Source organism: Salvelinus alpinus, chromosome 14 (assembly GCF_045679555.1).
Source record: "Salvelinus alpinus chromosome 14, SLU_Salpinus.1, whole genome shotgun sequence".
NCBI classification, from domain to species: Eukaryota; Metazoa; Chordata; class Actinopteri; order Salmoniformes; family Salmonidae; genus Salvelinus; species Salvelinus alpinus.
The window spans coordinates 29341189-29368831 of record NC_092099.1 but is presented as its reverse complement, the minus strand read 5'-3'; the positions used below and the strand labels follow the sequence as shown (position 1 = coordinate 29368831).

The following is a 27643-nucleotide window of genomic DNA, read 5'->3' as shown; positions in this document are numbered from 1 at the left end:
AAGAGCAAGCAAGAAAGGCATTTCACTGTATTTGTGCACCTGACAATAAAAGCCTGAAACTTCCGCAGCGCGCTACCCGCTAATTAATTACAGCGAAACACACACACACACACACACACATTTCCCTCAATCTCCCACTCTATCTACCCTGCTCATGAAAACAACTTGTTGCAGACTATACTTTTTCTCCCTGACACCAGGAAACATTTTGGGATAGGCCTACTTTGGAGAGTTCTCAGTTGTCATAAAAAGGATTATTTTTCTTCTGGTTGGATTTTTGGAAGGGCTTTACTATAGGTCCCAGTCGTGGAGTTAACTTTCCGGGACAGTTTGTTTCACTTCGTGAGACTCCAGCGATGGTGCGAGGACAGCGGCTAGACGGAGGGACTCTCCACGCACCCCTCTGACATCCCTCACCGGTTATTTAGGGACTCCGTCAGGTTGGTCTGCTGTTGTGTTAAGTCGCTTCTCAGAGACCTCTGTTCATATGATTGATGCGGTATTATCGTGAGGATGAATCATAGCCCTTTGACGCCGAAATTAGCTTCTATTCTGTGGGATCGTGCTATTGCAATTTCAAAATACCGACACAGATGTGTTAATACAATAACGATTGATGTGCGTTAAAATGACATATTTTGAAAATTACAAGTGATTTTAAATGTTTTTCATGACAACCTATGATAAACCAGTGCATGTGAAATAAAGTAGACTGCCATTCATTGAGTTAGTAGGCTTTTGAGAGTGAAAGTTAGCACTTAGTCAAATTCAATTTGTTCTTTTGATTCATTGTTTTTAGCTGAGATTTAAATATGTTTTGGCAAGAAAGACAAAGAAGTCAGTTTGAAAACATGCTTATGTTCAAGCAGTTTAAACTACAACACATTTAGGCTTTTATTTAAAGTTTAATAGGGGAGACAAGGGATGAATGTAACACAAGACAGCTGTAACACTTTCAATATCTCCAAGCAGAAACAAGCTAGAGTGATGTAACTCACTTTGCACATGCATATCAAGATGGAAAGTTATAAACCAAAGTAGGAAAAATAATAATTGGCAAAAATCTCATAGAAGATAAAGTTATAGGGATAATTCTTAAGAGCCTCATATGGAGTGTGCACCATATGGCTAGTATACTATGTCTAGCCACTGGCTTGAGGCAAGGGCAAGCTATGCCAATAACTGCATTCTTACACTTGATTTGATCATCTTAGAATAAATTGCTAAACGGATTACAGTGTGAGGTGGAATGTTTCAATATTGCTCCTGCAGAACACTGGCCGCGCTTTGTCCAGCGTTGCTAACCGCATGCAGTTCACCCGCTGCTCCCCGCGCCACCCCTCTAATCTTAAAAGGGAAAGAGGGGATTGGGCCAGGCAAACTGACGGTGACAATGAATGGATTAAAAACAATTGAAAGTGGTGCTGGGTGGACAACAGGAGGGTCAAAGCCACAGGGTTACACCTATCCATGACAATCCTACTGGTAATTGGTCCCTGACTGATCTTGATACCACATAATCTCTCAGGTGAACGGAGTAGATAGTGAGGCCTAGTGAGGCCAAAAGTGAAAGTTGTCAGAAAATAGAAACTATAAGATTTTACAGTAAAGTTGTCTTCTCCGCCTAAGGCTACAGGTAGCTCAGGAATTACTTGTGATTAAGGCCACATGAGTTTAAAGGACACATGTAGAGACAAACACACATTATAACCATCATGCACTGTCAAAACATGTCCGTCAACCTGCTGCCGGGGTCGGGAACAGGCCTCATACTCGGTGCTCACGCTGACCCCTGTGGCACACGTTTCAATGTGGTTGAAACCGGTGGAGAGGATTTTGAAAAAACTGCGTAAAAGCCTCTCTAGTCCGGATGTGCCTGCAGGAATCCGTAAAGCTGTGATCTAAACTGGGACAATTACGAAAGGATACGAGAAAGGAAACTACAGACATTTCCCAGACCCCCAGAAAAGAAACGGAAGAAGTCCATTGTTCATTTTGACAAGACAATTACAACTTGTGTCATCCTAACAGGCCTACGTACGACTTAATTAAATATCTATTACTGAAGATTTTCTCCAGAAAAGATACATATGATATAAGGTATGGGTGTTTGTAGGCCTGCAGGCTTTAGTAGCATTATAGTAACTTGTGTCTTAAACTGGTAGCTTCTCAGAGTTGTTGACTAGCGAGGAAGCATCTAAATGCTGATCATCCTTGTTTTACTCAATAACTTATTTAACCACTGAGATTGAAAAACAAAGACCTAGGATTAAGACCAATCAAAGGCACACCGTAGTGAAAGTGCTCTGTCATCAGCCTGCGACTACTGATACTGTGAGATGGTTACAGCCCTGGGGATATCTTAGTCAGCCCACAGACAGTGACATGGTGTGACACGCACACGCACACACACACACACACACACACACACACACACACACACACACACACACACACACACACACACACACACACACACACACACACACACACACACACACACACACACACACACACACGTAAGCTCTCTATACACAAAATATGACAGACAGATAGACGTACATATACATGTAGCTCATGAGTCAGTGTGGTTGTTAAAATGGTAACGTAGAAGACAGATCGAAACATTGTATGATGTCATGGTCGATTGTACATAATTATATCCGCGACATGTCAGTGCAACTCATTGCCTAACGACTCAAACAGAACTTTTCCACTCCTCTATCGTTCGCTACATACTTCAGTCTGAGACTGCCATCATTGAAGTCGTTTGTGGTGATGTCAAAATGAGGGGTGTTGTACAAAACAAAGTCATCAGCGATTGGATCATCTCTAACCAATCAAGAGTATCAAAGCCAATGACACATTTTCAAAAAACGTTGTGTTCTGGCTCGGCCCAACCCACAGGTTTATGGGACCAATCAGACGGTCTAAAATGGATTTTCGTTCTAGTAATTGTCAGGGAGGTACTCAGATCCAGACTCATTGCGGAGAAGAAACTAACGGACGTGTGTCTGTTGCGTAGCGTTTGGCCGGAGCAAGGCGTTTGGGTAGCCAGGCAATGCAACCCAGATGCAACCTCATAAAAATGTACAATATAAACCTATAGTGCTTCTAGGTGCTGTATATTGTGATTTATGAATGTATTTGTTGTTTATTTGTCAGGGACTAGACAGCTCACTTATATGCAGAACCACTGGCTTACACTGTAAATTACCTGTCAAGCTCATTAACATTTGTGGTTTCCAGGCAGGTCACAAAAGCTCTGATCAACTCAACATTCTATGCAATACCTATAATCTCACTCAGATTGTCAACAGTGTAACTAGGTTGAATATAAAATATCCTCTGAAATCCTCTTTGATTGATTTGATCTTAACCAATACTCCCCATTGATTTGATCTTAACCAATACTCCTCATCATTTTAATGCTTCTGGTATTTTTGCAAATGACATAAGTGATCACTGTGCTATTGCCTGTGTGAGAGATGGTAAAATTCCTAAGAAATCTCCACGTGTCATTACGAAAAGAAACTGGAAGCGGTTTGATATTCAAGGTTTTTTACATGATGTATCTAGCATTGAATGGAATAGAATGGAATTAATCCCTGATGTTGAACTAGCCTTTTCTTACTTCCACAACGCATTCCAGGATGTATGCAATAGGCCCCTTTAAAAAAAAATCAGGATTAAGGGCAGAGAGAACCCTTGGTTTACTGAGGAACTTACAAAAATCATAAGGGAACGAAATGCTATGTGGGCTAAAGCAAGAGGGACTGGCTTGGCAGATGATTGGATGGCTTTTAAACGTCTTCGAAATATGGGTGTGGCTATGATCCGTAAATTGAAAGCAGACCACTGCCTGAAATCTACTTCACATATTTTAAATATTCCACCCAAATTCTGGCAAGTAGTGAAAGGTTTGGAGTGCAAAAAAGATACACAGCTTCCTAAACAATAGTTGGTAGACACACAGATTGTAACTGAGAGAACCTTCATTCTGAAAGCCTTGAATCAGCATTTTTTAGATGCAGGCAGTTTATTTGAAAAGGTCAAAGGTATAATTGAGCCCCCTATGAATTTACCTGACACCCGTGTGCACTCCTTCACCAGGTTCTCCTTTTCATCCTTCTCTGTTTCAGAAGTGTGTAAAGCCCTGAAAGAAATTGATGGAAAAAAATCCTCTGGCCCTAATGAACTAGACCCCGCTTCCTACACCTAGCTGCAGACATTATTGCTCCCCCTTAACATGTATTTTTAACCTCACGCTTGATGTTAAGGAAATCCCCAAGTTATGGAAATCTGCTTTTGTACTGCCTCTCCTGAAAGGTGGAGATCCTTCGCTACTTGACAACTATCGACCCATATCAAAAATGTCTGTACTGTCTAAGGTACTGGAGTCCTTAGTTAGTAGGCAGCTAAAGGCCTACTTCCAAGGAAACAACATCTTAAATGGAATGCAATCAGGTTTTAGGTCTGGCCACAGCACTGTTTCAGCAACATTGAAGGTTTTAAATGACATCCACTGTGCTCTAGATAAGAAGTTACATTGTGTGTCTGTCTTTATTGATTTGTCGAAGGCTTTTGACACCGTGGACCATGCTGTGTTAGTGCAAAGGTTAAAATGTTGTGGAATTACTGGTCATGCTCTAGATTGGTTTATAAATTACCTATCAAATCGTACACAATGTGTAATGGTGGATGGTTGTAAATCTGAGTCTATAGAGGTGTGCTCAGGTGTTCCGCAAGGTTCTATTTTGAGTCCACTGTTGTTCATTTTGTATATCAACAACATTGGGTATCTTATTGAAACAGTGGATGTTCATTTTATTCAGATTATACTGTTCTTTATTCAAGTGGTAGTAGTTTATCTTTAGCTTTTGAAAATGCCCAAAGAGCATTTAACATCATACAACAGAATCTGTATGATTTAAAGCTGGTTCTAAATTTGGGTAAATTCAAATGCCAGGCATGTTACTAATCATGTCATTGCTACATTGGCTGGACATACTATAGAGCAAGTTAAAGTGTACAAATATTTGGGTGTGTGGGTTGATGCAAATTAATTACTTAAAAATCATACAATGTGATTTTCTGGAGTTTTACAGACCTCTACATGCTTTGTAAGTAGGAAAACCTGCAAAATCGGCAGTGTATCAAATACTTGTTCTCCCCACTGTATATGCAGGCCTCAGGCACTACCCTGAGAGCACTTGATTCAGTGTATCATGCAGCCCTCAGGTTCATTACAAATCAAAAACGTCTAACACATCATTGTGATCTCTACAGCGCTGTTGGCTGGTCGTCATTGACCTTGCGTAGGCTTAAACACTGGTATACACTGATTTATAAGGCCATATTGAGTAAAATTTTATCTCTGTTCTTTTTTAATCAGGTCGGTAAATAAATATCAGTTACGGTCCCATTCTCATTTGCTTCTAACAGTACCAGGAATGAGAACAGGTCATGGTAGAAATGGTTTTAGTTACTCAGCTCCGTGGTCCTGGAATTCTGTCCTGAACATTTTAAAATGTGATGATCTAATTTCGTTGGTGGAGTTTAAACACTTGATCGATGTATATATCATAGAAGAGTGTAATTGTCTTTAGGACAGCTGTTTTTAGTCAAGACTTTCGTGTTTTTTACGTAAAATGTTTTTGTTGTACTGTATGTGTGTTTATAGTTTTGTTTAAGGTTGTGTTAGTGTATGTAAGTTGTTTTGTCTGAAACGTTGTTCCCCCTGCTGCTATTGGACCAGGTCTCTCTTGGAAAAGAGATGTTATCTCAAAGAGAAAAACCTGTATAAATAAAGGTAAAATAAAAAAAGTAAAAAAGAACATTATGATATTACAGTGAAACTAGTACACAATAAATACACTCAATATACTCCCTAACCTTAATAATAACCCTGAACCTAAACCTAACCTCTTACCCTAACCCTAATTCCAACCCCAAATTTAAAATATTCTTTGTGTCTCATGGAGACTTTTCCTTGTTTTACTATCTTTGTGGGGACTTGGTGGATTTTAGGTTCCCACAAGCATAGAAGAACCAACCAACCAACCAACCAACCAACCAACCAACCAACCAACTAACCAACCCCCCCCCCCCCACACACACACACACACACACACACACACACACACACACACACACACACACACACACACACACACACACACACACACACACACACACACACACACACACACACACACACACACACACACACACACACACACACACACACAAAATCTAGATGATTTGGTCTGAAGTGTGGTCATGTATTGTGTTGTTCAGCTCTGTGCTGTCTTGTGGAGACTGAGGACAAGCAGAAGCTTGCAAGCTTACTCTCAAATTGGCCAGATCCTGTGCTCTTTTGGGTTTGGTCAGACCTCGCTGTAGCCTTCTAAGCATTGTCTTTCCCTGTAGCTTTCTTGCAGTTTCTGTGGGAATTGTTTGTCCAATCTGCCCTTATTAACCTTAATCACGAGACTGGAATAGTTGTGTAATTTTTCTGTCACACTGATATATGAATCTTATGCTTTTATATTTTCCCCACTCCAAGTTCACTGTCTGTTTTCCATGAGCAGTGTCACAGGCCCCTGCTAAAACCACTTCTGTTCACTGGAAATATTCATAATGGCGCCACCCTGTGGTGAGTGCTGAGCAGTGATCCTGTACTCTGTGAAATGAATAGGAGAGACTTGGGTATAGTTGTTCTATCTAGACTTCTGCATTCCTGTATATTAAAACAATGTGGTGTTGGTGGGAGAATGGGAATGGAGAAAGAGAGTTTGTGTGTAATAATACACATGTAAGCGTGGTATTAAAGACATGTCTGTATTTCTCCCCTCAGTGTATGTATAAGTATCTGTATGCAGTATTGTAGTGTGCTGAGATAGTTCATGACAACTGTATCTTATTCTTCAGGATGTGTGTGTGAGGGCTGACGGTGTGGGTCCAGCCATGGAGCCAGAGTTGAACTGCAGCTCTCAGTGTGACTCCGGACTCTGCCTCACCCACCCTGGAGTCAATACACAGGAGGACCTGGAGATACTGCAGAGACTATGTACCCTCAGCACGGTAAAGTAAACATGCACACACATGCACACAGGTTCAGGGTTCAGAGTCAGGTTTTGCATCGTTCCCGTAACGAGCCATTGTTTACAGACAGATGGCTCGTTGCAGAAGCTTCCGTAGCCTGGCGTCCTTTATCAACTTGGGGGACCGAGTGGCACAACGGTCTAAGGCCGTGACCGGGAGTCCCATAGGGCGGAGCACAATTGGCCCAGCGTCGTCCCGGTTAGGAGAGGGTTTGGCCGGGGTAGGCCGTCATTGTAAATAATAATTTCATCTTAAATGACTTGCCTAGTTAAATAAAGGTTAAAAAAATAAAATAAACCTAAACTATTTGGTTTCAACAAAATAAAATTTCCTGCCACCAGAGGTATATCCATTACCTCTAGAAACAATACTTACTATTCGTCGGGTTGAACGTGTCCTGAAAACATGTTTTTATCCAGGGTCTGCTATTTTCTACCTGTGGGCTGCAATTGTAGTCCATTCTAGACCACGCAGTTACGAGAGTAAGCTACCACGTAATCTCTCGTATCAATCAGTAACTTTCCACACACCTAGTTCCTCTTTACCCTTCCTTGACCCCGAACATACACATTCCTTATACATGTAAAGTAATCAATAACAGTCCCTCCTTTTTGAATAGTAACTCCATACTGTTCAACATTACACAAACTTATAAAAAATGACTTATAAATGAACTGAAGAGAAAACATGATTAATATTCTCAATTGATTTGTATGTTTACACCTCCAAGACTTATGGCCTCTGACTATGTAATCTTCTTCCATGGCTTAAGGCCCTGGTCTCAAACTTATAATCACACTATACACACTCTTACCCCCACCCCCCTATCTGCCATTACCCTTCCTGTTGTACAACTGATAATGAATTTCAGCTGGAGCTTGTGACTTTCTCTTCCTCCTTTGGGATCCTAAGGGAGTGATAGCAAAAGTCTTGAAATGAACAAGAAAACACAAAATATAACAAGTATTAGTAATGCGTTAAGCTATGCAGAATAATTTATGGCAATAACCAAAGTTTGATAACATGACGATTTCCACTCTCCCTTAGCCTGACTCTAGACCTTTGGGATACTATTCTGCTGGGGTCCACAAAAATGAAGGCTCTATACACCTCCTCATGCTTATAGGCAGACTTCCCCTGTCAGGCTGCAGGTTTACAGGAGGTGTTCCCACGCGATGTCATCCTCACTTCTCCCTCTGTTTTCCCAGACAAGTCCTAGCCCCTCCTGAGTCTAGGATGTACAATGAATCTCTGTGGCTAGGCAGGTAGTGTTATCGTCCCATCCCGAGTCCTGAACCTTTGGTACTCCTCCACACATCTCCCGGTCTTCTTATCAGTAGGGAGTATACATTCTTGCACCTAGCCTCAGTCCATTGTAAATTTTCCGGACTCATACACAAAGAGTTATTTGAGAATAAGCAACCAATTCATACTCAAGTGAATATCATGATGCAAAACATAGAGAGAATACAATAATATAAAACAGGGAAGCTATAAGACCTGTTATAAGGCAATAGTTCACAATCTATAGTATTAGCTCTATCATATGACTCCTATCTCACCCTTATGGAAACATTCTGTCTCAGAGACAGGCACCCTTTGTACTTTGCCTCCGGCCACAAATACATTTGCACATAAATCATTCCATCTAACCCATAACACGTTGATCACTACTGCTAGGCCACTTATATAGTTATCAAATCAAATTTAATCAAATCAAATTCATTTATATAGCCCTTCTTACATCAGCTGATATCTCAAAGTGCTGTACAGAAACCCAGCCTAAAACCCCAAACAGCAAGCAATGCAGGTGTAGAAGCACGGTGGCTAGGAAAAACTCCCTAGAAAGGCCAAAACCTAGGAAGAAACCTAGAGAGGAACCAGGCTATGAGGGGTGGCCAGTCCTCTTCTGGCTGTGCCGGGTGGAGATTATAACAGAACATGGCCAAGATGTTCAAATGTTCATAAAGGACCAGCATGGTCAAATAATAATAATCACAGTAGTTGTCGAGGGTGCAGCAAGTCAGCACCTCAGGAGTAAATGTCAGTTGGCTTTTCATAGCCGATCATTAAGAGTATCTCTACAGGCAGGCAGAACAGTTGAAACTGGAGCAGCAGCACGGCCAGGTGGACTGGGGACAGCAAGGAGTCATCATGCCAGGTTGTCCTGAGGCATGGTCCTAGGGCTCAGGTCCTCCGAGAGAGAGAAAGCCAGAGAGAAAGAGAGAATTAGAGATAGCATACTTAAATTCACACAGGACACCGGATAAGACAGGAAAAGTACTCCAGATATAACAAACTGACCCTAGCCCCCCGACACATAAACTACTGCAGCATAAATACTGGAGGCTGAGACAGGAGGGGTCAGGAGACACTGTGGCCCCATCCGATGACACCCCCGGACAGGGCCAAACAGGAAGGATATAATCCCACCCACTTTGCCAAAGCACAGCCCCCACACCACTAGAGGGATATCTTCAACCACCTACCATCCTGAGACAAGGCCGAGTATAGCCCACAAAGATCTCCGCCACGGCACAACCCAAGGGGGGGCGCCAACCCAGACAGGAAAGTCACGTCAGTGACTCAACCCACTCAAGTGACGCACCCCTCCTAGGGACGGCATGAAAGAGCACCAGTAAGCCAGTGACTCAGCCCCTGTAATAGGGTTAGAGGCAGAGAATCCCAGTGGAGAGAGGGGAACCGGCCAGGCAGAGACAGCAAGGGCGGTTCGTTGCTCCAGAGCCTTTCCGTTCACCTTCACACTCCTGGGCCAGACTACACTCAATCATATGACCCACTGAAGAGATGAGTCTTCAGTAAAGACTTAAAGGTTGAGACCGAGTCTGCGTCTCTCACATGGGTAGGCAGATCATTCCATAAAAATGGAGCTCTATAGGAGAAAGCCATGTCTCCAGCTGTTTGCTTAGAAATTCTAGGGACAATTAGGAGGCCTGCGTCTTGTGACCGTAGCGTACGTGTAGGTATGTACGGCAGGACCAAATCGGAAAGATTATAAACATACTAAAACGTGCTCAAGTCAATTAGTCAGTTTCCAACAGTCCCTCATCTGGAACAGTGATCACCCCCCTCTCTCCCGGCTCTCATTCGTCTGGCGTATCTTCATTTTCTTCTTTGGATAGCTTTACAGTTCATCCTCCCAATGGCACACATGTAACTCATGCATGTCAAAGTGAATGGCCCTTGATAATGTCCCCGATTTCAATATCTGGGGAATAATCTGATTTTCCCAAGCAGACAAAGCACACAAATGTCTCACCACCAACCTTTACGGTCCATTTCTGTATTGTCCATTTTACAACCAGTACACCAGCAGCATGAGATAAGTTTGGACATGATCTCTCTCCATGCCCACTCCACGTGGACGGTCTCAGGACTCATGCTGCGCTCCTGAAAGAAATGCCATTGATAGCTTCGACTGGATGCTGTACACCGTTTGCTGGCTCGGACTCATGTCTCTGGTAGAAGTGGTGGAGGACAGGGTCATAGTGAACACCATTGTCGCAATTTCTTCAGCCGGTTAGAGGGGGTAAGGCTCACACTGTTCTTGGTCGAATAATCCCTTCCATGCATCTAGATACAGTCTGGGGTCGCTATCGCCATAACCTTGAGAGAGGACAGACCAAAACAACAGTTTAGGGCATTTCTGATTCAGGAAATCCAGACAAACTATTCACTGTATGACTAATTATTACATTCCCAATATCGTTAATACAAATGTCTAAGACAAATGTCAATGAGAATAACAACACACTGTTGAAACCATTTTGCAAATTGGCTTATACTCCCCTATCATATTGGCGATCTCACAGCAGAGTTACAGGGTCAGGGAGTTAGAGGGGTAACCTTTTGAGAGAATTCCTGACCATACAGCAGACTCAATCTGGTGAGATTTGTATTGAAGCAAAGACAAAAACAATACAAACAAAACAACAACAGCAATACACTTCTTCATATTTACCAGCATTTACATATTATACTTAAATCTCAGGGTGATCACGCCTCACCAGAAAGTCAGAACAGACGTCACCATTAAGTGAGTCTGTTCTTTCCCTTTTCTTTCCCTGTATTTCAGACTAATTATTTAAAGAAAGTTCAAACATTCTGTGTACCAGGTTTGCATTGGGTTTTTCAGTACATTTCAGTACATGTTGCCCTTTGCCTCCCTCCTTAGGACATTCATATTCAACAGTAACATATACGAACAGAATATGAACTTTATGCACTTCCCCTTTTCTCACCCAGTAACTTCCCACATCACTCAGTAACTTTCCACATACCTAGTTCCTGTTTACCCTTCCATGACCCCTAACATACACATTCCTTACACGTGTAAAGTAATCAATACATTCTAGTATGGTAACATGAATAAGTATATTTCAAGCTAGAATCCAACAGAATGTTCTTAATGTCTTATACACCCAGTGTAGGAAGATCTGCTCCTTTAAGAGATGGAGAAGAAAGCTCAAAGTCTTTCAATATGGTGTTGGGAGGAGCCTGTTGCTGAAATGAAACTAAACAGCAGAGCTGAATGTTGAGGACCTGAAGACACTTCCTCCTTATACATTTCTCTGAACACTTGCCAGTCCCCTGAACTCAGTCTTACTTTGGGATTCAAGAGAAAAAGAAGATCATTCAACAATACACATCATCTCAGGTAAGAAGAGACAGAGAAAATCTTAGAATTTTTGTATTTTATCGTAGCTTCTCTTGTATGTAGTGTGTTTGAAGTTTATTTTTGTTAAAGAGTATGTTTAGAAATGATAGCATTCAAGAATAGAAAAGAAAATACATAAGCATAATTCTGGTGTGAATGCCAAGATAACACAGATTGTTGATTCATTCAGGAAAGTTGATTTCACTTTCTGTTTGTTCCCAGGCATGGCGTCAGCTAACAATCCACAGTCTGAAATGCAGTTAATATGCAGTATCTGTGAGGAGGTGCTCAAGAAACCAGTCACAACCCCATGTGGGCACAACTTCTGCATGGATTGTATCAGAGAATACTGGAAAAACAATGTCCTGTGCCAGTGTCCACAGTGCAAGGAGAAATTCCCTAACATATCTGAGCTAAAAGTCAATACTCAATTATCTAAAATGGTTGATGAGTTCTGGAATCCATTTGTGGTAAATACCACAAGCCCCCAGGACCAATGCCTGGACCATCCTAGAGAGGTGTCCCATGATATCTGTGTTGGGAGGGAGGTCAAGGCTGTGAATTCTTCTTTTGAGGCCTCTTACTGTGAGACTCCCCTGGAGCCCAATCAGAGAGTCGCAACCTTGAGGAGACAACAGCATGTAGAGAATCCTGAAGAACATATGTGTGAGAGGCATGGGAGATGTCTGGAGTTCAAGACCGACTACAATATCCACAACACTGTCGCTCTTGAAGTGGAAACCAGAAAGAATAATGTACAGTTAGGAAAGGCTGAAGTGCAGCAGATGATTAAGGGCAGACAGCAGAAAATGATTGAGATCAGAAATAGAATACAATCTAGCGGAATAAATGCAGAGCAAGAGGTAGAGAACAGTTGTCAGACCTTTAGAGCTTTAATGCGCTCCATTGAAAGAAGCCAGGCTGAACTCAATGAGGTGATTTCAGAAAAGCAAAAGGAAACCAAAAGGCTGGCTGAAGGGCTCATTAAAGAGCTGGAGCAGGAAATCACTGACCTAAAACTCCTCCAGAGCTCACCATCCCTGTGCACCTCTCCACCCACCAAGGACTGGTCTGAGATCAGGGTTCAGTGTTGAGAATGTCGGCATGGTGAGGAAAGCTGTGAAGAGAGCTGGCTCTCAGTTTGAAGATGCACTGAAGAGTGAATTGAAGAGGTTGTGTGAGGCTGAGCTCAAGGTTATTCAGCAGTGGTCAGTGGATGTAACTCTGAACCCTGATACAGCTCATCCCAATCTCACTCTCTCTGAAGATGTGAAACAACTTAGACATCCCGGTAGACGACAGAACTACCCTGGCAATCCAGAGAGGTTCTTCTATATTGCCAGCGTCCTGGGAAAGGAGGGCTTCTCCTCAGGAAGATTCTACTATGAGGTGCAGGTGAAGGGAAATAGTCTCTGGAGTGTAGGAGTGGCCAGAGCGTCCATTAAAAGAACGATTCATGCAGCAAAGCCTGAGAATGGACTCTGGACTATCCAGCTGGGGAAAGGGAATGTCTACAGGGCCTGCACCACTGACCCTACCCCCCTCTCCCTGAGTGAGAAGCCCCAGAAGGTGGGGGTCTATGTGGACTATGAAGATGGTGAGGTCTCCTTTTACAATGCCCAGGCCAGGTCTCATATCTACTCGTTTACCGATTGTTCCTTCACTGAGAAACTTTACCCGTACTTCAACCTTGGGGTTTGTGGCATTGACAAAATGTCAGCACCGTTGATCATCTCTCATGTGAGCCAATCAGATTGAGATTTAACTCGTATCGATTACATTCTAAAGAAAACTGAACATTCCATGCATTGATTTATATTGAATATTTAGAGAGGTATATATTGTATCTTACCAGGAAATCTAGAATCACATTTGCTGGGCTTTATTGTGATGTCCTTTACGATTGTATGATGACATACTGAAAATGCAGCTCATTACTAATCCTGCCCCAATATGTCTCTGTATCTAATTTATGTGGAAATATTAAATTGAATCCTCTTTGCATTGAACTGATCTGAAATGTGCATACTTTTTTCAATGGTTTTGTTATTTGGGCAGGTCCTCAGTAAATCTTCTGGGCTACAGCACAATAAAAGCTTTGTGAACTCCTACATAATATGAACAGGAAGTGTGAATGTATTAGATACATGGCAACCATAATACATGGTTCAGCTGAGAGAGTCCTGTCATGTTACGGGTTAATTCAGCCATGTACTGTACCTTTAAGAGCAGCTGCATTTCAGCTTAGCAGTAAGGGACCGGGACAAGCCATGGTAATGTCACCTTCTAAAATGAGACTAAACTAGAGAACTTTGTGCTTTAGCATGACCAAATTCCCTCACAAATCTCTCTACACAGCCTAGTAGAGTACAAAATATATCGTCTTTGACATTGCTGTTCTTCTGAATACAGAGGTGAGTGGAGGTTCTTTCATTTGTGCTGTGTTGTCTGTTGTGTTAGGTTGTTTATTCAAGTTTCAACACCTGTCCCTCCCAGCCCAGTTATAAATATAATCAAGGGGAAGAATACAGTTATATATATATATTTTAAAATTGTATTACATTACATTTAATGTGTATACAGTAGGCTGGATTTAGAGACAGATTGAATTTGACAGGTGAGGATGTCATCACTGTCCCTTTTAATTTCTTTATCTGTTAGGCTGTATTAGACTTCTCAGCACATGTTAATAAATGCACATTTCTGAATGAAATATAAAATCATAAGATTGGTACCATTGGTTGTATTGAGAAAGCTATTTGGGTGTGCTGTAACTGCGCAGAGCGTGGTGGTCTACTGTAAGCTAGAAAAAAACATTCCAGTAAAAGAATTCCAAGGTCGAGAGCCAACTGATTCCATGAAGTCCCATGTGGTTTATTTTTGGATCTCTTCCCAGACATGGCTTCCGTCAGCAGCCTGCTGTCCGAGGAGCAGTTCCTGTGCCCCATCTGTCTAGATGTGTTCACCAGCCCAATCACCACCCCGTGTGGACACAACTTCTGCAAGGACTGCATACATGGCTACTGGCATATCACCAGCCCGTGCCAGTGTCCCATGTGTAAGCAGAAATTCAGCAGAAGACCTGAGCTCAAAGTCAATACTTTCATAGCTGAGATGGCTGATCAGTTCAGAAGGTCAGTTGAAATTAGGGCTACTGCTACTAGTACACAGGACCAAACCCAAGCAGCCCAACCTGGAGAAGTGCCCTGTGACGTCTGCACTGGGAGGAAAATCAAGGCCTTGAAGTCCTGCCTGGAGTGTCTGGCCTCTTACTGTGAGACTCACCTAGATCCTCACCATATACTGGCCACCTTCAAGAAACACAATCTGATTGAGCCTGTGATTAACATAGAGGACAGAGTGTGTAAGCGGCACCAGAAAATTCTGGAGCTGTTCTGTAGAAGTGACCAGACGTACATGTGTCAGGTTTGCACTGAGAAAAGACATAAGAAACACAATGTTGTCCCTTTGGAGGAAGAAAGCAGAGAGAGGAGGGCTCAGCTGGGGAATATGGAAGATGTAATGCAGCAGATGATTCAGGGTCGACTGCAGAAAGTGAAGGAGATCAAACACACAGTACAATCAGGCAAAATAAATGCAGAGAGAGAGATTAGGGAGAGCTTGCAGATCTTCACTGCTCTGGTGCGCTCCATTCAGAGAAGCCAGGCTGAGCTCATTGAGGTGATTGAAGAGAAGCAGAAAGCAGCAGAGAGGCGAGCTGAAGGGCTCATTAAAGAGCTGGAGCAGGAAATCACAGAGCTAAAGAGGAGAAGCACTGGGGTGAAGCAGCTCTCACTCACTGAGGACCACCTCCACCTCATCCATAGCTTCCCATCCCTGTGCACCCCTCCACCCGCCAAGGACTGGTCCGAAATCAGAGTTCAAAGTGTTGTGTACGTAGGAACAGTGAGGAGAGCTGTGAGGAGAGCTGGATCCCAGTTTGAGGAGACACTGAAGAATGAAGTGAAAAGATTATGTGAAACAGAACTTACAAGAACTCAGCAGTGTGCTGTGGATGTGACGCTTGACCCTGATACAGCTCACCCTAAACTTATCCTCTCTGACAACGGTAAACAAGTGGCCCACGGCAATACAGCGCTGAATCTCCCTGACAACCCCGAGAGGTTTTACCCTGGTATCAGTGTCCTGGGTAGGGAGAGCTTCTCCTCAGGGAGGTTCTACTACGAGGTGCAGGTGAAGGGGAAGACAGAGTGGGACATAGGAGTGGGAAGAGAGTCTGTCAACAAGAAAGGAGGGAATACCCTAAACCCTGTACATGGCTACTGGACAGTAGGCCTGAGGAACAGGACTGAGTACTGGGCTCTGACGACCCCTCCTGTCCCCCTGCCACTGGTCGATAAGCCCCAGAGGGTGGGGGTGTACGTGGACTGGGAAGGGGGGCAGGTGTCCTTTTACGATGTGGATTCCAGATCTCATATCTACTCGTTCACCGGTTACATATTCGCAGAGAGACTCTATGCATACTTCAACCCCCGAAAGAATAACGGTGGGGTTAACTCAGCTCCATTGGTGATCTCGCCTGTCAGTGACGTTACCTCCTCACCTTAACCTTTCACCTATCACCTCTTCTTAGAATAGGACACTGAGTGTTGTGTCAGCTTTATTTGTTAAAGAAGCTTGTGACAAAATATATTTTCTCTATCTCTTGTATTGTGTGGTTGATTTAATAAAGATATAATTAATATTAATAAAGGTTCTGAAAAGTTGTCTGTTTTCTGTGCCTTGGGCTTGCAAATTTGTATGCAATATATTTATGAGGCGATACAAAAAAAACACCAGGTTGAAGGTTTTGGGCATACTCCAATCATTCCAGAATGCAAATGGTAGTAACTAAAACACATACAATACTCTTAACATGATCAACACATACACAAACACACAAACACAAAGTTACTGTATTTACTCAAGTGTTTCCCATTAGTGTAGATATTCTAATTGAAATGTGATTGACATCTACTGTAGATGGGAGTGGAGCTGCAGAGGCAGTCTCTCTCCCCAGTGCTCTGTGCAGTGGTCTGGACTATTCTCTCCTGTGGCATCCTGCTGGCATTCTGCTTCCTGCTCTTTACCCTGCGCTTCAAGAACAACAGGTATACATATACCCACACTACAGTGCCTTCAGAAAGTATTCAACTCCCTTGACTTTCTCCACATTTTGTTGCGTTACAAAGTGTGATTATAATGGATTTAATTTGATTTAACAACTAAAACTATAAAAAAATATATATATATATATATATTTAAATAAAAATAAGTTTTTGCTCAAAACTTTGGGGGCAAAATAAAATCACCTGAGGGCCGAATTTGGCTTTGGGCCGCCTATTGGGAACCCTGCTGAACAGGCTTCCTTCTTTTCACTCTGTCATTCAGCTTCATGTTTAATAAAAAAAAATTTTTTTTTTTTTTTTTTAAGAATTCCACTTTGACATTATGGGATATTGTGTGTAGATTAGTGACCCAAAAAAATCGGAATTTAATACATTTTAAATTCAGGCTGTAACACAACAAAATGTGGAAAAAGTCAATACTTTGAATACTTTCTGAATGTACTATAAAAGCATATATAAATGCTCAAATCGATACACAGATGTGAACATTCTAACTTTTGTGTTTGTTCCTCTCTCTGTCTCAGGATAGTGAAGATGTCTAGTCCTAACCTCAATGTGCTGACTCTGTGTGGGAGTGTCCTCACCTACAGCAGTGGATTCCTATTCGCTTTTGAGGAACGCACCCACCTACAAGGGGGAGGAGTGAGAGCTATACTACAGGTAAGAACACACACACACACACATTGCTCTAATGGTGCCGTGCTGTGTGATATTATGGGATGTCTTGATGTTATTGTGGTGTATCCTAGGCCAGGATCTGGATGTTTTGTATCGGCAGCACTCTGGTATTTGGGCCCATCCTGGGGAAAACATGGCGGCTGTACAGAGTATTCACCCAACGCGTGCCTGACAAGAGAGTGGTAAGCAGGCTGCTGCTCTCACTGTCTCTCTGGTTCAAGTGTGTAGTAGAGTGGATGTGTTGCACGGTGTATTACTGAACTCTATGTGCGTGTTTCAGATCATCAGAGACATCCAGTTGATGGGCTTGGTAGCTTTGTTGATTATGCTGGACCTGCTGGTTCTGACTGCCTGGAGTCTAACCGACCCGGTCAAATGTGCACTGTCCATTGGGGCTATGGTCAAGGTGGTGGAGAGGGAATTGTCCTACTCTCTGTCTCAGCTGGACTCCTGTTCCTCTCTCTATTCAGACCTGTGGTTTATCCTCCTCGCTGTGATGAAGGTAAAGCATACAACTGGAAGAAAGGCTCAGATAAACATGAGAGCACATTATAGCTGTTTCCTCTGAGTTTGTGTTGGTTTGTCATAGTAAACATGTCATGAACGTTATGTGGTTATGTTGCGTTCTCTCCAGGGTGGCCTGCTCCTGTATGGGACCTACCTGGCCGGTCTGACCAGCAACGTCAGCCTCCCTCCGGTCAACCAGTCCCCCACCATCATGACCGCGGTCAGCCTGGTCACCCTGTCCACGGCGGTTGCAGTCCCAGTGTCACGGTTCCTGCAGGCCTGGCCTAACGTGGTCTATAGCGTGGTAGCTGGAGCCATCTTCATCTGTACCCTCGCCACCAACTGTATGCTGTTTGTACCTCAGGTGAGAGAGACAGTTACCACACATCACAAAAAGACGGACAGAGCAGAAACCCCTGTCATTTATGACAGGCCCAATTCGAGTGTCTACATGAGTGTTTCCCATACCTCACCGTAGTGTGTGTGTTAACAATGCTGTGTGACTCAAACAAACACACACATTGATCCATGAGTCAACACGCTACAGCCTCCGCCAACAAGTTAATGACTCCCCATAAGTAACTGGTGGTGAGCTGATGTTATGATACAGGAATGCATCCTGGACGGAAAGAAAGGAAGTACAATGAGCAACACACACACCTGGAGATTCAATGGTATGCTCAAAGACTGGCACATTTGTCTGACAGTTATCTGACTATCCATCACAATCCCCCTCTTCCTCTCCCCTCTTTCCACCCCTCTTGGTCCCCTCTTCCCAGTTAACCCAGTGGCGTCGGTTTGAGGAGGAGCACAACAACCTTAGCCAGATGGCGAAGTACTTTAGCAGCCCCAGTAAGAGTGTCCACTCTGTCTACAGCCAGGATGAAGTCTACTATCTACTGGGGGAGAACAACTCTATGAAGAGGCTCCTCAATGAGGTAGTCAGTGTGTAGGCTATGTATTCTTTTAACCCTCACTCGCCCCCTAACGGTTATAAAAGGTAGTGAAATACTCTCCTTACTGACTAAAATGGTCCCTACATGGTCCTGTATTCAGAATAATCTCTGTGACCCCTCAACACTATAGTATATACCTAAACTTGTTTACTTTGTATTCTGAATACCCTTCTACTCATCACTAACTTCACCTATAACCTTTAACCCGACACCAATCTTTAGGTTAACCTTTAACCTGACTCTTGTTGTTGATCTTTTTTGTTTTGAGGGGGATTTAAAAGTTTGTTGTTGTCATTTGGCAGAAGAATGCTGTAATTGACAGTCTGCAGGAGCAGGTGAACAACGCCAAAGACAAGCTATTGCGCCTCATGTCCAATACCCACCCTCACGAGGACCAGGAAATGGACTCTTCCACCACCAACCTCCACTCCTCCTCCACCCAGACCACAGTGGTGCCGTCCGACTGCTCTCCAACTCCCCTGCCACAGAGGGACGTAGCAGAACCTACCCCCTCTTCTCCTCCCTTCTCTCCACCTGCTCAGTCTGCTCCTCCCACTACTTCTGCTCTCTGTACACCTCCTTCTGAATCGACCTCTGCTCCTCTCTCTTCTTCTCCCCCTTCTGCCCTCTCTTTTCCCCCAGGGGATTGTGTGAGTGTTAAACCGTGTAGTGTAGAGTTTGGCTCATACATCCAGGGTGCAGGGATGGAGACAGAGGCAGGGGGGTGTAAGGTTGAGGGGACTGTGTCCCAGCAGCAGTGTGGAGCGGAAAGGTCTCACCTCCCAGTCTCCCCTCAGCCCTCTGTTTCTTCCAAGATAGGAGTCAGAACACCAGGGGAGATGGGAGGGACACAAACCACACCCTCCTGTCAGTCAAACTATGTCACTTCCTCATCCACTCTCCCCCCGGTGGGTTTGGCCCCTGCTCAGTCGGAACCGTCAGGTTGCCATGGCGATACCACATCACCATGGATGGCAGGTGTCAGGCAGGCAGGGTTTGTGAGCAGTGAGCAGCTGCAGGAGATACTCCAGGAACTGAGCGTGGACGCTGTCATGGAAACGGCCCTCCGCTCACCAAATCACAGCAGGGGGTTCAGGAGACCCTCTCAACCCTCCTCGACCAATCCCTCTGTTCTCTCTCCTCTCTCCTTCTGCACTCCTCATTCCCCCAATCCCCCTCTCCTCTTCCGCTACCCTAGGATCTCCCCCTACGTAATGAGGAAACGCAGACCTCCATTCCATTCCCCAAGAGGGGGGCCTCCACCCTGTTACTACCCAGGCTCCGAGCCTCCTGGTTGGGGAAGGAGGAGCGACACGGGGCTCTCACAACCAGACAAGCACCCCTCAAAAACACAACCTCTGCTCAATCCTGTCGCCACAGAGACTAATCATCTCCACCTCGACGACAGTGATGGAGAAGAAGGACTAGAGGCGTGGCACAGGGTAACAAACAGGTGCGGGAGGCGCGGCTCAAGGCGGGAGCACCGGTCACCACCCCTTCGAAAATGCCCTCCAGATGGTGACGGGGGTGGTGAGGGAGGGCCAGACAGAGACCGTGGCAGGGACTCATATGGTTACTGGGACTCAGACTCCAGCAGCTTGGCTGACTACTCCTACTATCATCGTCCCTACTGCGACGCCTGCCTGCAACACGGCTCCTACCCCTCCAGCGACAGCTCCTCCTCAGACTCCTCGGACAGTGAGTATGGCGGCTTCACCAGCCTCTGCCGCTCCACACATCCGGTGGTCAACTTCAAGGAGGACCTCAAACCGACCTTCGTATGAGCCTGTCTGGAACCTAGACTGAACCGGTGCTGCGGAAGAATCATTCAAGTCAAACTGTGTTGTAATTTACTTTCAATGGCCAGTTCACGGCAGAACAATTGAGTTTACACACTGTTGTAACACTATTTAGAAGTGGTAAATTGAGCAGGAACTAATGCTAGAAAAGCTTGCCTTGTACCCATCTAAGATGGCTAATTTGAAGGCAAAACATCTGATTTTGAATTCAACAATGAATCTTCCTTATCTATGTGTGGAGTACGAGTACCCTAGCAACACATTACCTCACAGCAATCACATTACAGGCTTTTTAATTGGTTGCAAGTGCTTTAGAAATGGGACCAAGATGGAGTGTGTTGTTCAATGGGTCGAGTTTGTTGTATGATGATTGGGATCTGATTTTAATTTATTGACTTTGTCTTTAACTTATTGCACTGACTGCCATTGTCTCTAGGTCATGTTAAAGAAAATTTATATTTGTAGCTAAATAAGATACAATATTTAGATCATATAGATTGTTGCATGTTACAAAAAAACACTGGATTTTATTGATCTGTTATCATCTCTTTTAATCCCCCCTACCTTGAATAGAGCCCACCAGGGATGGAGTGCAGGGTCACCATTGTAAAGAATACTATTATATACATTTTGTCTGAGTTTTTATGATCTTTATGCTTTTGTTTACCTTTTTATACATCAAAATCCCTCAATGCACTACGATGGTAATGTTATTGATTTGAGTGTTATGTGTGTGTGAGTGCGTGCGTGCGTGCATGTGTGTGGCGTGCATGTGTGTGTGCACAATGTACTGAAATCATTGCATTTTAATTGGAAGCTCTGCCTCCAATTCTATCAATTGTAATTCTCTGTGAGCTGATTGATTATTAAATTACCTGTTGGCATTTGTCCTCCGGTCCCCTCTGGTCCCAATTCACCCAGTCTGCCTGTAGATTACTTCTGTCTCCCTCTTCTGGCTCTCAATGCTTCTCATAAGAGGATGCAACTCTATTCATTTTCAGAATGAATGCGTTTAGGTAATTCGATTTTTTTCTCTGGTGTTAATGATACAGTATGTACCGAAGACGCAGGGAGTCAGGAAGCAGGTGCAGTCGGTGAGTTTAATAGGAACGAACATAGAGTGAATACAAAAACAGGAGTAGCGTCTGAACATGAAAACAAACAATACTGCCTGATGGGTGATACAACGGGGGAGCGGGAGTAAACGTGACACAGTAACTGCATAGTATAAAAGCTGATGACCTTATAGACTTTTGTAAGCGCTCTAAACTCATAAATCCAATGCTAAACAGTGAAAATGCCACCATAAGACTGTTCGCTGTTGGATTATTTGGCACTGAACTAGCTCATAAGACCATTAAGAATGAATAAATAACATTCTTTATGTTGCATAATTCCCTTATAGCACCAACCTGAGATAGACAAAAGAAGAGCAAAACATTTAGAGAGGTAGTGCTTTTTTCTCTCGCATTCAATCATCTCTCTCCTTTCATTCCTTAAGGCTCTTTCATCCCAGTTTGTCTTTAATACACTGATTTGTGTGTGTGTGTGTGTGTGTGTGCGCTCCCACGCCCCGGGAAGTGTTTGCTTAAAGAGAAAGCAGCATCTCCCATACTTTCTGTACTACTGCCTCTGTTTCTGATGCTGGTCTTCTTTTTCCTGCATCATCACTGCTGAAAGACCACACCGGGAAAAAAACTCCCTTTGATACAGCATCCTCAGATGAACATAAAATACATAAAAGAGTACACATAAACAGCACATAAGCCCCTTTAACTTCTTAGACAGCAGATGACTTGAGTAGGGTTCTCCTGTGGAGCAACCATCAAGGATGACTCATTTCTATCCTTCAAGATGGTTTTATGTTCAAGATCACATATTGTGTATAATAGTGTACCAATCACGGTGACCTGGGCTCTACAGCCTTAATGAGGATAAGCATAATGTGTGTGTGTGTGTGGCTTCACATACTGTAGGCCTACTAATGTAATGACATTGTAATGACATAATAATAGCCAATGATCCCTTACCCTCCGACTACACACACACACACACACACACACACACACACACACACACACACACACACACACACACACACACACACACACACACACACACACACACACGCACACGCACACGCACACACAATGACAAACATTATGTGTGGAAATCAATACCCACAGCTGGAAAATCTGCACACCCAGTCAGAGAGAGATGCAGAAAGGGTAGGAGATACAGTGTGTGTGTGTGTGTGTGTGTGTGTGTGTGTGTGTGTGTGTGTGTGTGTGTGTGTGTGTGTGTGTGTGTGTGTGTTTCTGCAGGTGGCCCAGTCAGACCCAGAGCAGGTCTAATTGCTGTGTGTGAGTGTTGTCTTTTATTGGCATAATTACTGCTGTTTAATCTTTCCTCTGGCTGGCACACACACGCGCTCGCACACACACACACATATTAGAGAAATGTTTTAGTATCAACTGAGAGTAAAATGGAACCACTCTCCTTTGACTGTCATGGGTTGTGTTTAAAAGTATCAGTTGTCGCCTGCCTCATGCAATTGGGTAGATTGCAAGAGTTGACATAGCAACAGTGAGGGAGATCTTTTACGTTGGCCCAACCCGTCACGTCATCGTGACAAAACGGGGAGGAAGGAGCGCCCTTCTCAAATCCAACAGTAATCTGCACCTGCTCGGTCATTTTGTCAACAATGCAGCATGGTGGATCCTCCAGAAACATAAAACATATGTTTTCCATCAAATAATGTTCGCATTTTCTATCTAGTTTTCATTGGGGAAGGAAGATAAAGCGCATTTATCGAAAGCATTAACTTTTGCATGGGAAAACACAAAATCATACTCATTACTTTGCTTGTGCTTCAGCACTTCTGTTTTGACCCGACTTCCCTGTTCGCTCAAGCCGGGAGGCTGCCCGGTTTTAAATCAAATGCAGTCAACTTTTAACGGTGCACGCGTCCTTGGGCGTCTGGGTGAGATTAATTGAATCCCCGCATTGCAACTTTGCTACCGGTGCACGGTCGGTAGCAGCTGTTTAGCCATTGGTGCAAGTAGTGTGTCCCTCAGTTGGATTGGCTGAGACTGCTATCAATCTCTCTGAATACCCCGCCCATTTTCCCAGTGCCCATAACGCACGGACACGAGCCTCTGAACACCAGGGGCGGTGTCAGGAACATTATGCCATGTGTTTTACAAGAACAGCGTCCTTATTGGTGTACAGTACGGGCTATCTGCCCATCGCCAAGGGATACGTTTCGGATTGGCTGAATCGGCTACCTCAGATTCACCCTTGCGCGTGCACAATTCTCAGATTCTCTACAGTGGTTTATTTGCGTAACCCTGTCGCCACGCGCATCTACACATAAAACCAAGGCTCACAATTTACGCAAATAACGTTACAAAGGTCCGTAGTGACAAAGACAGCGAGCTGAGGAGGAAGGAATAAAGAAGAATTTCAGGCTTGGACTGCCACTTCCCGAAGAACGAAACGCACAGGGTTTCCTCAATACCCGATACTAGAAGAACCGTATTTGGACGTCGCCGTGTATGTAGTTGGGACAAATTTGAAGGGCCGTAGAAATCGTTCACATATTGATTGGGCAACTGGCAGATTTTTCCGTTTGAATTGTCTGTAGGGTAGGAGAGCGAGCAGCCATGGCGGTCGGGTCATTGAGTCTTCACATCGGAATATAAAGAGGAACTGCATGGCCCTGCATCTATAGGAATATACAGCAACCATTCCCCATGTCTGATCGTCTCACTTTTGTCGTTTTGTGTTCAACTGTGACCACGTAAGATAAATCAAACCAGCAGTGCAGTGGGTTTATTGCGGAGGCCAGCTTCATGATTATTTTAGTTGGAAGACGTCTCTCCAAGGCCTAGCAACTGAAGGAAAACGAGGGCTCAAAGGGAAATAGGATGCTTTGAATTACTGTTAGTGTACGAAAAAGGGTGATTGATAGACTAAATAACGGCTGTCAAGGCTCGTGGACAGAGGAGTTGATTTAAATATCATATTGTGAATAATCAAACATTCAGATTAAGGAACTGTTATTCTTTGGATGCAAAGGTTTAGAAAGATAAACCTACCAAGACATCTACACTCACGTAGTCTACAGTATTTGATTCGGGGATTGCCATGTCTGGTCGGCCCAGAACCACCTCCTTCGCAGAGAGCTGCAAACCAGTGCCGCAGCCCTCGGCGTTTGGCTCTATGAAAGTCAGCAGTAAGTCTACCATTTTTAATCATCTAACTAACTTGCCAGCCTTTTGAATAAAACCAATTTTAAACTAACCTAGCATTCTCATTGTTAAGCACATTGACTCGATGCTAGGTCTGAAAGGACAGGCAGGCTTTTCCTTCTGTGTCCTTGCTGAGATTCTCAGGCATAGAGTGACACCCTGGTTTCTGTGGGGAGGGACCACATGTCTAGTCCATCAGATCACCAGATTTATGCTAACCGATTTCTGATCTCTCCAGATCGACCCAGCGCCAGGATAAAGTCACTAAGGGGGCAGTTGAAATTGCAAATGTGTTTCTAGGATTTGAAGATATTTGGTGCTTAGCCCAAAGCCGGTAGGGGGGTCCGGGGGCAATCTCCCCCGTCAAAAAAGAAACGGGAATTTCATCAGTAAAATGCATGAATGTGGTGCACTTTGAGATTAACATTGGGAAGAGAAATTACAACAATGAGAGAGTTTATATTTTTCAGGTAACTTGCACCTTCCCACCTGCCACAGCAGACACTGCCAGTACTCAGTTATAATAGCTACTGTGGGTCTCTCTTCTCTGGAACACATACATATACAGTGTATTGCCAAAAACCACTCAACAACTTCAGATAGACTCTGACCTGTCCATCTGAGCCAAACTGATTAAATAATCCCACCGTACCCAAACACCCTTTCTCACACACTGTGCAGTAATTAGAATCCATAGAGCAGATTTAAGTTATGGTCTACTGTGTGCTCACCCCTCTGCCTCTCTCCATCACTTTCTCTTTGTTGTCTGTTGCTGTCTCTTGTCTACCCTCCTCTCTCGTCTTGACCTTGTAAAAGTAAACAATTGTTTTAATAGTAATTTCACAGGCCTTTTCACCTCACCTTCAAATTCTTTGTAATCCATGTTTTATATTTTCACAGGCTGTATTTCACCTGTTATAAATTGTATAAATAAATACAACTAATTTAGAATATATAGAGCAGCTTGAAGTGATAGTCTACTATGTGTTCTGTTCACTCTCCATCTGTCCCCCACTTTTTCTGTGTCTTGTCTGTTGCTGTTTCAGGTTCTTGTTTGCTACTGTCTCCTTTGTCTATCCTCTTTTGTTTGTTATGGCCTATTCTGTTCTTCTGGTGTGCCTCCATCATATTCTATTCATCTGTTGCGGTCTCTGTCTTGTCTGGTATGTCTTTTTAGTTTTGCAATCCTAAACGTTCAAGGGGATACTGGGGTAGCTTAACTTGTTTTGGGCCGGTGTCTGGGTCACCTAAATCATCCTCTACCCTACCAGTTGCCCCTGGCTGATTACATTTTTTAAATAATTTAATTTCACCTTTATTTAACCAGGTAGGCCAGTTGAGAACAAGTTCTCATTTACAACTGCGACCTGGTCAAGATAAAGCAAAGCAGTGCGACACAAACAACAACACAGAGTTACACATATAGAAAAAGTCCATACACAGTGTGTGCAAATGACGTGAGGATGTAAGGCAATAAATAGGCTATAGTAGCCAAGTAATTACAATTTAGCAAATGAACACTGGAGTGATAGATGAGCAGATGATGATGTGCAAGCAGAAGTACTGGTGTGTAAAAGAGCAAAAAAGTAAATACAAATAATATGGGGATGAGGTAGGTAGATTGGATAGGCTATTTACAGATGGCCTGTGTACAGCTGCAGCGATCGGTAAGCTGGTCAGATAACTGATGCTTAAAGTTAGTGAGGGAGATATAAGTCTCCAACTTCAGCGATTTTTGCAGTTCGTTCCAGTCATTGGCAGCAGAGAACTGGAAGGAAAAGCGGCCAAAGCAGGTGTTGGCTTTGGGGATGACCAGTGAGATACCTGCTGGAGTGTGTGCTACGGGTGGGTGTTGTTATGGTGACCAGTGAGCTGAGATAAGGCGAGTAGTTAGTGAACCAGGCGAGGCAGTCATTTGAGAAGCCAAGGCAGTTGAGACTGCCGATAAGAATATGGTGATTGACAGAGTCGAAGGCCTTGGCCAGGTCGATGAAGACGGCTGCACAGTACTGTCTTTTATCGATGGTGGTTATGATATCGTTTAGTACCTTGAGCATGGCTGAGGTGCACCCATGACCAGCTCTGAAACCGGATTGCACAGCAGAGAAGGTACGGTGGGATTTGAAACGGTCAGTGATCTGTTTTTTAACTTGGCTTTCGAAGACTTTAGAAAGTTAGGGCAGGATAGATATAGGTCTGTAACAGTTTGGGTCTAGAGTGTCACCCCCTTTGAAGCGGGGGATGACCGCTGCAGCTTTCCAATCTTTAGGGATCTCGGACGATACGAAAGAGAGGTTGAACAGGCTAGTAATAGGGGTTGCAACAATGGAGGCGGTTAATTTTGGAAAGAGAGGGTCCAGATTGTCTAGCCCAGCTGATTTGTACGGGTCCAGGTTTTGCAGCTCTTTCAGAACATCTGCTATCTGGATTTGGACGAAGGAGAAGCTGGGGAGGCTTGGGCAAGTACTGGCGGGGGGTAAGGAGCTGTTGGCCGGGGTTTGGGGTAGCCAGGAGGAAAGCATGGCCAGCCGTAGAG

General features: G+C 43.8%; 3 protein-coding genes across 4 annotated transcripts in view; all 3 read left to right on the top strand.

The window, feature by feature from the left end:
- Positions 1–106: 106 nt before the first annotated feature.
- LOC139538720 (probable G-protein coupled receptor 156) lies at positions 107–21738 on the top strand. Its single transcript, XM_071341105.1, has 9 exons — positions 107–440; positions 6934–7086; positions 16769–16896; positions 17439–17574; positions 17664–17774; positions 17873–18094; positions 18227–18463; positions 18879–19037; positions 19358–21738. Exons 2-9 carry the CDS (start codon positions 6970–6972, stop codon positions 20837–20839), a joined length of 2592 nt encoding a protein of 863 aa, XP_071197206.1. The 5' UTR covers positions 107–440; positions 6934–6969; the 3' UTR covers positions 20840–21738.
- LOC139538721 (E3 ubiquitin-protein ligase TRIM39-like) lies at positions 11640–16498 on the top strand. The gene is made up of 3 exons (XM_071341106.1): positions 11640–11785; positions 12008–14199; positions 14682–16498. The coding sequence occupies exon 3, from the start codon at positions 14684–14686 to the stop codon at positions 16352–16354; it is 1671 nt and encodes a 556-aa protein (XP_071197207.1). The 5' UTR covers positions 11640–11785; positions 12008–14199; positions 14682–14683; the 3' UTR covers positions 16355–16498.
- Positions 21739–24225: 2487 nt separating the features above from the next.
- LOC139538719 (glycogen synthase kinase-3 beta) overlaps positions 24226–27643 on the top strand; it is a 41232-nt gene continuing 37814 nt past the window's right edge. Inside the window, exon 1 of one of the 2 annotated variants that reach the window (XM_071341103.1) lies at positions 24226–25091. In XM_071341103.1, coding sequence (XP_071197204.1) covers positions 25004–25091 — 88 coding nt within the window. In that variant the 5' untranslated portion in view covers positions 24226–25003. The remainder of the gene's footprint in view (positions 25092–27643) is intronic. The other variant, XM_071341104.1, reaches the window with a different exon arrangement.

Excerpts from the sequence above, each read along its gene's own strand:
- LOC139538720 (XM_071341105.1), top strand. The coding sequence starts at position 6,970 with ATGGAGCCAGAGTTGAACTGCAGCTCTCAGTGTGACTCCGGACTCTGC. Across the intron at positions 17,775-17,872 it reads GCGTGCCTGACAAGAGAGTG|ATCATCAGAGACATCCAGTT; the intron begins GTAAGCAGGCTG and ends TGCGTGTTTCAG. Across the intron at positions 18,095-18,226 it reads TCCTCCTCGCTGTGATGAAG|GGTGGCCTGCTCCTGTATGG; the intron begins GTAAAGCATACA and ends CGTTCTCTCCAG.
- LOC139538721 (XM_071341106.1), top strand. The coding sequence starts at position 14,684 with ATGGCTTCCGTCAGCAGCCTGCTGTCCGAGGAGCAGTTCCTGTGCCCC.